We start from the raw sequence: 12350 nt of genomic DNA, 5'->3' as shown, positions 1-12350 counted from the left end.
AGTATCAAATCTTCTGAAGTCACAGGCCTCAAGTCCCAAGTCACTGACCTTCAAGTCCAAGTCAAGTCCCAAGTCTTAGTCCATTTTATCACATCAAGTCTCAAGTCCTAAAAGTAGTGCCTCAAGTCTGATTCAAGTCCAAGTCACGACTTGCAAGTCCCCACCTCTGGATACAGCAGCCCACAATATCAGTACTGTGTCATCGCATTAAAAGATACCATATATTGAAATTTTGATATATTTTTTATCCTGGCTAATTGTTTGGATTGACATGAACAGAGTTTTTGTGTGTGTGTTTGCAGTACGTGGTGATAAATAGTACACACCTCGCCCAACTTTAGGGTTTGCTTTTGTTGCAGCTATAAACTCTCCACTAAGTTGAATGAACCAATTTCCCTGTAAAGTTTCAGAACCAAACTCTATCTTTAGGAGTCCCACAGAGTTCAGTTCTTGTCCCCCTTCTTTTTATTATCCACATAAATGCACTGCCTCTTGGCCCGGACACATATTGTATAATCCTGGGTAATTGTCTGGCTTGACATTGAGTTTTTGTGCGTGTATATTTGTAGTACCTGGTGATGGATTACTACGTGGGCGGGGACCTCCTGACGCTGCTCAGTAAGTTTGGAGATCGCCTGCCTGAAGACATGGCTCAGTTTTACCTGGCGGAGATGGTCCTGGCCATTGACTCTGTTCACAGACTGGGATATGTGCACAGGTGAGTAAGTGAGGTCAGACCACACGCGTCACCGAAATAAACTCATCCGATTGGACATTTTGTGTTTGAGAATCCGTGTATCAATCGTTCATTAGTTTTTCAAATAAAACCAAAAATAAGAAAACGAAAAAACAACTATTTTCTTTGTTATTTGTCTCCAAAACCAAAATGAAAAACTAATAATGATTCGGGGTTTTTTTGTTGTTGTTTTTTTTCAATTTTTGATTTTGTGTTTAAATGAATAATGACAAAACGTCCAGTTCCAGTTTCCGTGACTAAAACTTCGATGCCGGACTGAACCAGGACTGAACTAGGTTTAAACCAGAACTGAACCAAGTCTAAACCAGGTACCGGTCTCAGTCTCGGTCTGGTCCCAGTGTCAGTCCTGGTCTTAGTCCCGGTCTGGGCCCAGTCTGGTCCTGGTCTCAGTCCTGGTCTCAGTTCCATTCTGGTCCTGATCTAGTCCCGGTTTCAGTTCTCGTTTTCAGTTCTTTTCTCAGTTCCCAGTCTCAGTCCTGGTCTCAGTCCCAGTCTGGTCCCGATCTAGTCCCGGTTTCAGTTCTCGTTTTCAGTCCTTTTCTCAGTTCTGGTCTCAGTCCCAGTCTCTGTCCCGGTCTGGACCTGGTCTCAGTCCTGAGACACAGTCTACATGGGCGCACCTCTGGGCCCGTCCCAACATTCAGCCCTGCTTTAGTCCTGTTTCAGTCCTGGTTCAGTCCATATGCAGCGCAAAAGTCCGGCATCGCACTTTAAGTCACGGAAACGGGAATCGGGCGTTATCTGTTTTTTTTTTTTTTTCCATTATTCATTTAAACACAAAATCGAAAACTGAAAAAACAAATCATTATACATTTTTGCATTTTAGTTTTGGAGACGTTTTCTTACTTTTGGTTTTATTTTGAAAAACGAATGAACGAATGATACAGATTTTTGAGACCGCAGGCTACACTGGATTTTTCCTATTTCTTATTCTGCACTCTCCTCTTTTTTATGTTTTAACTAGTTTGTATTGTGATTTTAATGTATGTTTTATTCTGTAAAACACTTTGAATTACTTTGTGTACAAATTGTGCAATACAAATAAACTTGGCCTGCCTAAATACAACTCTAGCCTGTCAGAAGACCAGACAAATCTTTTGAACTGGCCCCATTTTACGCTATTTGTTATAAAGTTGTTTCCTCTTCACAAACATCACTGGAGTTTTGTTTAGTTTCATTCACACATGTTTAACACACAAACTCTGCGTATTTGCTCCGTGTTTGTCTCAAACAGAAAACACTGTTCCACTTTCTGATGTCATGTGGTAATACAGGAAGAGCTCCACTGTGTTTTTAAACTCCACACACTTTCACTAGAATCATTTGGATGATTGGAATTGAAAATCTCTACGGAACAAAAGGTAAAATGTAGCTGTTAACTTGAAAACTACCTCTACATGACATCACAAAGTGGAATAGAACATTTTGAGCTTTGGAGATAAAAACAGACTAAGAAAAAAGATTTACGCAAGGCAAGGAAAGGCAAGTTTATTCGTACACAAAGTAATTCAAAGTGCTTTACAGAATAAGAAAGACATTAAAATTACAATACAGACAAATCAAAACATAAATGATGATTGTAAAATTAAAAAGAGAGAGAAACAATAAATGAGAGAGAAGAGTGCGGAATGAAAAATTAAAACTTTTCAGTCATATGCAGCTAAACAGAACCATTTTGAGCCTTGGTTTGAACAGAGTCAAGACTTTTCCAGGTTTTAGCTGCATGAATCTGAAACTCTAACTCCCAGTGTTTAGTCCTGACTCTGGACATCAGCAGGAGGCCGGCCCCTGAGCTCCTCAGAGTGTGAGATGGTTCATATGGCACTAACATGTCACAGATGTACGGCCATGGAGAGACTTGTACACAAACACAGCCGTTTTAAAGTCTCTGACACAACTCTGGGTCTGTTTTTGATGAGATAACAGCATTCTAACATGGCTTAAAGCTCACAAGAGTCAATTTTGCATAATATAGGACCTTTAAAGTGAATCATGTTCAATCATCTTGTCTTGTCTGTCTCCATTGGACCACAGGGACATCAAGCCAGACAACATCCTCCTGACTGCAGACGGACACATCAGACTGGGAGACTTTGGCTCATGTCTGCGACTCTCAGAGGACGGCCTGGTGAGTGGGAATAGTGCATCTAAGTCAATTGGTACTTTGCAGCTGATACCTGCAGCTACACTTTACATTTATTAAATTACAGGTGGTTTTATAGCTCAAAAATACTTAAAAAAAAAACACCTACAAATATAGAAATCTTTTTTGCATTGGTGATTAAAAAATCTATTACTAGCAAATACATATCTCATATCTACAAAATATTACAAGACGCTACCACAGAGCACACACTACATATTAAGGAGAAATGGGTTTTAGAAATGAACACAATAATTAAAGATGAGGACTGGGATCGGACACTTCAGGAGGGATATAAAATTACAAACAGCCCAGTACTAAGTGAATTTGAATGGAAAACTAAAATTAGATTCTTTAGAACCCCTTTTATGACATGTCAGTTTGGTGGAACCTCAGATAAATGTTGGAGGAGCTGTGGTCTGGTGGGGGATCAAACTGACAACATTTTGGAGGGACGTGCAATGTGAAATTGAAAACTGTTTGGGGATCAGAATTATATTAGAGCCATGTAGTGTGCTGTTGAGAATTTTCCCAAATTACTTAAGAGCAAATAGACATTTTCATTTGCTGAAAATTTTACTTTTAATTGCCAAAAAAATTGATAACGGTCTCCTGGCTCAGGCCACTGCCCCCCACAATGACCCAGTGGAAAAATAAAATAAAGGATGTATATCATATGGAGCAAAAAAGTGCAAGGTTACAAATGAAGACAGATTTATTCATGGACAAATGGTCTTCAATTCAGGCCTATATTTCAAAAGGATGACTCTGTTTTGTAGGATTTTTTCTGTTATGTTGTAGTGTGTGTAGTGTATATTATGAATGATAAATGAGGAGACAATGTGTATGACTGTATCTATACTGTAACTTTATTGTCATTTTACTTGTATTGCATCTTTACTGCTGTTTCATAATTATGTGGCTTGCACCAAAATTATTTAATAAAAATAAGTTTTAAAAAAATAAATAAATAAATACTTAAAATTAAAATAAAAAGAAAAGAATACAATCCAATCCACGTTATTTATATAGCGTTTCCAAAGTGCTGCACAATACAAATAAAACATGCCTCAGATATGTTGGAAAAAATCTGCTATAGCACCTTTAAATATGGACTTGTAATACTTTCTGGCTCCTTTCTTTCCTCAGATCCATTCGACAGTGGCGGTGGGGACCCCAGACTATCTGTCCCCTGAGATCCTGAGGGCCATCGAGGGAGGAGGGGGCTACGGCTGTGAGTGCGACTGGTGGGCCCTGGGCGTCTGTGCCTATGAGATGCTGCTCGGGTGCACTCCGTTCTACGCCGAGTCCATCACAGAGACGTACGCCAAGATCATACACTTTCAGGTCAGGACTGCGATTTTCTATGCATTCTTAAAGAGCCCATGTGACACAAAACTAACTCTTGTGAAGTTTAAGCCATGTTATAATGCTGTTACCTCATCAAAAATATACCTAGAGTTGTGTTTTGTTTTATTTATGTATGTATTTGCCTTTAGTTCAGTAGAGATTGGCAATTCCAGGGCTGAAATTATCCAAATGATTCTAGTCAAAGTGCATGGAGTTTAAAAACACACTGCAGTACTTTCTGTTACTACATGATATCAGAAGGAGTATTTTCTGTTTGGGAGAAGAACTCAGCCTAAATATGCAGGATTTATGTGTTAAACATGTGTGAATGAAACAAAACACAACTCCAGGTCTGTTTGTGACAAGGAAACAACATTATAAGATCAGAAAATAGTATAATATGGACTGTTTAAAGCCTGTACTTTATTATTTTTCCATGTATTTGAGCTTGTTACGGGACACACAAATTTAAACCATCAGTTATTTTTGTTTCCTTTTAGAAATAATAAGTTTTGTATTTAGTATTTTTTTGCTTAACTCTTTCTTATCGTCTGTTTTTGGCTGCGCGAAGCCTATAAATACGACTGCTTGTCTGCAGGGCTCTCTGCTGCTATGTAGCTTTTATTAGCTGTTATCCTTTTGTTTTGACCTGGTGGGACCGGCTGTCCTGTTTTCGCTTTTCCTTTGGGTTCAGGTTTGTTGGGTTTTTGGTCTTAAGTTATTGGTGCAGGCATCGGCTTCTACGGCCCTGTACGGGATTGGCCCGGTGCTGCACCTTTTTGTTGTTTGGCTCATCAGGTCCACATTTCCACATTTTTTTCATTTTTTTTTTGGACACAGGAGTTTTTAAATTCCTTTAAAACCGTTAAAAGGGAAGAACAAACATGAGAAGATCAAAAATAAAAGAAATCAAAAGCTAACTCTCGACTACTGTGTAATTTTAAATATGTTGCACTTTGGGTCATAAAAAAGGTAAATATATTGTATAAGCAGCTGTTGGGGTCAACATAAGTTTGCTGTGTCTTTTTTTACGAACTGTTTTATTGGCTATTAATCAGGAAGTGAGCAGTTAGCATGCCAGTTGTTGTTTGCTTTAGCCTGACTTCACAACTCTACTTTGGCATTCAGGGTTCCCACTCTTTTCCACTGACAAAATTTCAAAATTTTTCCATGACTTTTTCATGACCTAAATTGAATTTTCCATGACTTTACAGCACCTACACATGTAGAACTGATCAGACTTTTAGGGCTAAATATGAAATGTTAACTCTTTCCACTCACCTTATGGTTTGGTATTATAGTTTTTTAACATTCAAAATACTGTCAGTGCATTTATTGTTGACTTTTTTAAACAAAAAGCATTCGGAAATAATCATAACAGCCTAATGAGAACATGACAGAACGATGTAGTTGCGTGAAAGCGATACAAAAATTCCATGACTTCTCCAAAACTATAATTGAATTTACAAAACTCCATGACTTTTTCAGGCCTGAGAAATTACATTTTTAATTTTCATGACTTTCCCAGGACTTCCATAACCATGGGAACCCTGGACATTGTCACTGCTCAATCAAAAATTCTGTGACTAGTAATTGTCGGGACATAACATTTGATTTATAATTTGAAGTTAATGTAACTTGAAGACCTAAAACATTAAGTAAGGCACAAAAAAAAAAAGGAAAATTAGAATAAGAAATAAAAATTTAAAAAACGCAAGAAACACAAATGTTCAAATTATGTAATATTGTCAACATAAAGTGTTTGTCACTTGTAGACTTACTCACAGTGGTAATAGGAACCAAAACATTTACTTTTACTATAGTACTCTTACTTCAAAGAAAATATTACCCCAAAAGGAGTAAAAATATACTGCTAGAAAAGTACCATGTTTTTTAAAATTTACTAAAGAAAATGTAACATAAGCACCTAAAATCTTCAGAAAATGACCTCAAATCATTATCATTTCCATCCTAAACCACACGTACACCACTGCATTACAAAAGCCACAAAATATTGCTTGTCGTCCGTGGTAACCAAACACCACCAACAGTTTATCTTGTGGCATTTCAGTTCTAAAACAAACAGTGGGTGGCACGTGCTTGAAGTCAGAATCACTAAACACGTTAAAAGAGGAGATTACAAGTGCTGTGCTTGTTTTAATCCACAGGAGTACTTTGAGTTCCCCCCATCTGGCCCTGAGCTTTCGGACAGGGCTCACTTGTTCATCACAGGCCTGATCTGCGAGAGGGACGTTCGGCTGGGGGGGAGGGGCCTGAGCGACTTTAGGACACACCCCTTTTTCAGCGGTGTGGACTGGAGCTCCCTGCACAAAGCCTCGGCGCCGTACGAGCCAGAGGTGACCAACCCGACTGACACGTCCAACTTTGATGTAGTGGACGACTGCCTCAGTGAAATGGTAATTTGCTCAAGCTTTCTTTTAAAGGTGCACTGTGTAACTTTTCTGGTGGAGAGTCTGTCACTTACAAGTCAATTTTGTGCAATATAAGCCCTTTAAACATTTGTTCAAGTGTCTTATTTCTCCAAACCCTCCAAGTGAGACAAACTGAGAGAAGTGGCTCTACTCTACTTTGTGTCTCTTTGAGATTAATAAAACATTTGATTTATATGACATTCTCTAAAACATTCAAAGACACTTTACATTTGCCTGAGTTCCAGTACACACACAGTTCTCCCCGAGTTCAGTTGGGCATGATTGACAGGTGGTTTTACTCAGTCAAGGGCAAACATGGTCCATCTGTATCAAAACAAACACAGCTTATGAGGAAAAAGGGAAGAATCAAATATCACAGGGGCCTGAAAAACATATGGATTTCTGCAGAACCAATGAAAAATGTGATTTTGTTTGTAAATGATGGTGACTAATGAGCTCCTTCATTTCACATCACCGACAGAGGTGGGACCAAGTCATTGTTTTGCAAGTCTCAAGTAAGTCACAAGTCTTTGACCTCAAGTCCGAGTCAAGTCCCAAGTCAAATACAGGCAAGTCTAAGTCGAGTCTCGAGTCACTGGCCCATAAGTCCAAGTCAAGTCCAAGTCGCCTGCTTTGAGCTTCAAATCTTTTCAAGTCTTTAAACCAAAGTACCAAATATAGCTAAGATTTTTGCAATTTATATGAATTTTAAACTAAATATTACTTTAAAAAAATCACAGTATATTTATATATGAGTATTTATAGAGTGTATAAGAGGTGTAGAGATGTTTTTTTTTTTCTTTTTTTAAATGTCTTAAAGATCTTAGTGCGAGTCATTATGGTCAGAATAGAAAGAATTAAGATTTAAAAGTGCTTCTCAGGTCTTCTCAAGTCACAGGCCTCAAGTCCAAGTCAAGTCCCAAGTCTTACTCCATTTTATCAAGTCAAGTCTCAGGTCCAAAAAATAGCGACTCAAGTCTGACTCAAGTTCAAGTGACGACTTGCAAGTCCCCACCTCTGGTCACTGACAGTGTTGGGCGTTTTACTCACTCCTGATGTGTGTCTGTCCGCTGCATGAAGCCTGACACCGCTGCGCCTCATTCAACCCAACCTGGGAACAATAACGGCATTGTAACGATGGAGAGTGTAATTAATTAGATTACTTCATTACCGAACATGTGGCACCGGTAATAGCACCATTATACTTAATCATCATAATTCCCAACACTTGTCATTGAAATAAACAAATCTGATTGGACGATCACATTTGGTTCTGGCTCGAGACACTGTGGTTTTATAGCTCAAAAATACCTAGATAGGTATTCTAACTGTGAGGGAAGTCACCTCCAGTGATCTAACCTGTAACTTGGTCTGGTCTCCATGAAGATAAAAAATTTTACTACCATATTGTGAAACATTCCAGATCAAGCAAGAACATGTCCATGGAGAAAAAAAAATTGGATGGAGGAAATCCAATAAAATTTTTCCATGTGTGTGAGCAAAATGTGTCTTGCCCCAGTACAGAAATATTGTCTAAGCAGCTCTTGAGGTCAAAATAAGTCCACTGCGTACATTCTGTGTCTAAATAGAAAGCATTTTATTACCCAAGAGCTACGCTAAGAGATCATGTCCCATTCTTTTGTTTCAGGAGACCCTTTCAGACCTGATGGACCCAGCTCCCATGGGGGTGCACCTGGCTTTCGTTGGATACTCCTACACGGCCACCAGGTGATTTCACTGACCCCCTCCTCACCTCCACACTACAGCCCCACCACAGCCCCTCTGCTCTGCTTCATTTGTGTTTATATGTGTTTAACGGAGACGGTTTTACAGCCAGACGGGGGCCATGGACCGCAGCGAGGACATCATGCTGCAAATCGACCACACACGGCTCAGAGAGTGTGAGAGGCTGTACACCCCCGACAAACTGGTGAGGAGAGAGGGCTCTGACAGGTTTGATAGACAATAACAGAGGGAGTCAACTTTTGTTTAATAAAACCCTGTGTCTCTTTGTTCTTCTCACTGTTTCATGAGCTCTGTTTAGCTGCACAGAACAGAGCTTCTTTTTACGGTTGATCCAGACACTGAGCAGAAGTGCCCTACTTTATTTCACCTCATCATAACTGCCTTTGTAAAGAGACACAGGCATTACCATATTTTTTGGGCTATTTTTTGGCCAAAAAATGCGTAATTAAGAAGAAAAATATATATAATTCGCACCGGACTATACGTCTTTATGGGGGAAATTTATTTTATAAAATCAGAGACCAGGAACCAACATTTCACCTTGAAAGTCAAGTTCTAGTAATAACAATAGAACAGAGAACAACAGACTGTTAGCATCACATATGAACAGTTCTTTAGATAATTATAGCATAAACAAGAGAACAGAACAAGTTTACCAAACTCTCCATCTCACTCCAAATCACTAAATCCACTGAATTCTTCATCCTCGGTGTCACTTCTGAGCAACTCCGCCACCTCTGGAGGTAAACGGATCGCTGCTTCCTCTTCTGTGTAGCTGTTGTCAGACTCAGCGTCAGATCCAGTTAGAATTATTCATTTAGCTATACTACCAGCTAGTAAATGTAAATGTGAAAGTTAAAATCCAGTAAAATGTTTATATTGGTAAAAAAGTTAAATTCAAACTGAGAAAACAAAACTTAAGTAGCAGTAAACTATTGTTGCTGTTGTTTTCTGTCATCACTCAAAATGATTTTAAGTGCATATTAGGTTAAGTGTAATCTACACTTTTTCAAAGTTTTAGAGCACCACTCTTTTTCCAGTTTTTTACTGTTTACTGTTGGCCAAAATGTAATCTAAACTTTTGATTCATGAACATGTCCACCTTTGGCAGATGTAACAGCTGAACTCACCGTGGCTTGTTCTTTTTACAATAGAAATCAAATATTCTTCAGAAAGTTCTTCCCAAGTCTGTTGCAGAAGTTAAATGTGTGGCACTTGTAGGTTTCTTTGCTTTTATTCTTCTGTCCAGTTCATCCCAAACCAGCTCGATGGGGTTTAAGCCTGGACACTGTGCTGGACACTCTGGCAGAGCTTAGACTTGTGTTTTGTTACCTTGACTTACAATAAATAACTGGAAAAATTAGGGTGTTCTAAAACTTTTGACCGGTAGTGTATGTTAGCGGCCACCTGAGGGCGCACTACAGTTGCTCCACGTATTTAATATGGCGAAACATGTTGATATAAAAATCTTATTTCTTAGCATAAAAATCAAGTCTATAGTATAAAAGATGTACATAATGGCTGTTGATACAAAATATACAGAACATTCATCTGCAACATGTCTGAGTGTGAGAAAACAGTCTGTCTGAAAGAAGTCCTTATTGAAAAGTAACAGTTTTTTAAGACCAAATGAACCAACTGAAGTCTGAGTTGAGAAAAAGACTTACTGAGGCTGTGTTGTGCTCAGAGGCAGCTTTGGCAGCTCCGGGGTTCTCTGCCAGACAACCTGAACGTCCTGCTGCAGCTGCCCGTGTCTCTGGGACATGGACCGACTGTCTCCTCTATGTCCACCACTGTGTCCACCATCTCCACCACCGTGTGCACAACGGTGGCCTCTGCCCCCACTGTGTCCAACGAGTCCACTCAAACCACAGAGGACGAGGACGAAACCCACATATCTGCTGTTCAAGAAGACCTGCACAGGTATCTGAAACAATGCACATGATTCCTGCATCTTTAAAGGGACAGTTCGGAATTTTGGACACAGGACCTCATTTCCTAGTGAGCCAGAGTGTTGGAGACATATGGAGACACTTTTAAAAATATTTCATCCAGTCCTTGTATTTGCAGAGGTCACTGGTGCTAGGCTAGTGCATGTCAATGGCCATAGTTATCCTGCCACTAAAAACAGTCTTAACCACTCCACAAAACACCCGAAGCAAAACTATTATTACACCAGACTGTCCATGTAAATGTCTGATTCGATAGAATAATTTTAGAAGTACAACTACCCTTGTATCGCATGAATCGTTGCACTTTAAGGGACTATTTTCTCAGCAGTGGCGGAATTTTACTCTGCTCTAGTTTGTTGTGATGATATGAACGTGACCATAACTCGAACAGACTTTTTTATTTCCTCTATGTGTCGAAGTGGCAGCTGCAGGTAAACAAACTATTACAGAGTCGGGTGTTTTGTGGAGTGGGTAAGACCGTTTTTAGTGGCAGGATAACTATGGCCATTGACATGCACTAGCCTAGCACCAGCGACCTCTGCAAATACAAGGACTGGATGGAATATATCAAAAAGTGTCTTCACATATCTACAGTACTCACTAGGTCCTATGTCCAAAATTCTGAATTGTCTCTTTAAAATATTGTATGTCAAACACAGTCTTTAAAAACAGTCCTTGCCCACCCCCATTTTCTAAAGTGCGTTCTGAGTCAGTTCTATCTCGTAAGGTGCAGTAGTGTCCGGGCTTTCTGACAGAACTAATCTGCCTAACGCCATCAGTGTAAAAGTTGTTCTGATTTCTGGTGATCCTGGCCCGTAGGTGGTGCAGTCTTCTACCTGATGGGAAAGCTGTAAAAAGTCCATGTGCTGGATGGGTGAAGTCCTTTATGATGCTGTGGGTTTTTGTCTTGCACCTGCTGATGTAAAATTCGGGTGGAAAATACCACGATTACTGTTCTAGTGACTGGAACAAGCCTAGTGCAGTTGTGCAGAGAGTCATTTAGGATTCTAGGAATGCATTGGGAAAGAGGATTTACCACAGCAAACAATTTAAAAAGAATCAGCTCTGTTTGTTTTTCACATTTTTAAAGCTCAGTAGGTAAGTAAACTGAGTAAAGTTGTGGCACAAACTGGCTTCTTTTTCAGCACCCATTGCTGACAAACTACATCATCGTGACTGCCCAAAGTTAGTTCTGAAGTCATGGTACAAAATTGCGAGCGCTCTGCCCATATAAATGTGTTTTATTTTCTCTCCAGGCGTCTGCAGGAAGCGGAGAGGAGGTGTGGAGAGCTGGAGCAGGAGATGGAGAAGCTCAGAGGAGAACTGAAGGACTGTAGAGCCGCCAAGGCCGCAGACGAGAGTCAAATTCACCTACAAGAAGGTACCACCAGCTGTACTTTTGTTTTATTTACGCATGAAGGAGTAGTCCGTTTTAGCTTTCCCTCGTTAAAAACATACCAGGATTTTTTGTTTGTCTTCATTCGTTCCTGCACATTTGAGAAATCCTTACGTGCACGCTACGGCCATTTCTTTCTCCACAGCTGAACTTGTGCTTTCGATTCTTGGCTGATTTTGATTCAATTATTCATTTACGCCATTAAACAACACTTGGGTAAATTTGCACCATGGCATTGTAAAATCTGATATCGTGCAAAAACAAATTCACAAAAGAGGGGACAGAGGAGTTAACTACACTGAATCTTACACACCCTAGTTGTTTACAGTAAGGAGCATTTGTTATTTGTGCATTGAGCTACCACAGGTGTGAACTGTCCCGATGTTATATTTTGCACGATTGTTCAAGACGTTTTTTCAGTTTTCAGTTTTGTGTTTAAATTAATAATGGGGAAAAAAAAGGATAACGGCCTTTTCCTGTTTCTGTGACTTAAACTGCAATGCCGGACTTTTGCACCACATACGGACTGAACCAGGACTAAACTATTCTGTCTGGTCCTGGTCTGGTCCCAGTC

The 12350-nt window shown here is 39.6% G+C and overlaps 1 protein-coding gene across 3 annotated transcripts in view; it reads left to right on the top strand.

Annotated features, from left to right (window-relative positions):
• LOC110159485 (myotonin-protein kinase) overlaps window positions 1–12350 on the top strand; it is a 54305-nt gene that overhangs the window by 33750 nt on the left and 8205 nt on the right. For 2 of the 3 annotated variants that reach the window (XM_020924040.2, XM_055148778.1), the window contains exons 6-13: window positions 570–718; window positions 2792–2885; window positions 4050–4247; window positions 6419–6667; window positions 8331–8410; window positions 8516–8612; window positions 10116–10351; window positions 11637–11761. In XM_020924040.2, the coding sequence (XP_020779699.1) occupies window positions 570–718; window positions 2792–2885; window positions 4050–4247; window positions 6419–6667; window positions 8331–8410; window positions 8516–8612; window positions 10116–10351; window positions 11637–11761 (1228 nt within the window). The remainder of the gene's footprint in view (window positions 1–569; window positions 719–2791; window positions 2886–4049; window positions 4248–6418; window positions 6668–8330; window positions 8411–8515; window positions 8613–10115; window positions 10352–11636; window positions 11762–12350) is intronic. The other variant, XM_055148779.1, reaches the window with a different exon arrangement.

The sequence above is a fragment of the Boleophthalmus pectinirostris genome, unplaced genomic scaffold (genome assembly GCF_026225935.1).
Source record: "Boleophthalmus pectinirostris isolate CB_2022bp ecotype Guang Dong unplaced genomic scaffold, ASM2622593v1 HiC_scaffold_12, whole genome shotgun sequence".
NCBI lineage: Eukaryota > Metazoa > Chordata > Actinopteri > Gobiiformes > Gobiidae > Boleophthalmus > Boleophthalmus pectinirostris.
The sequence above is the reverse complement of the archived record's forward strand: the minus strand, read 5'-3'. Positions and strand labels throughout refer to the sequence as shown.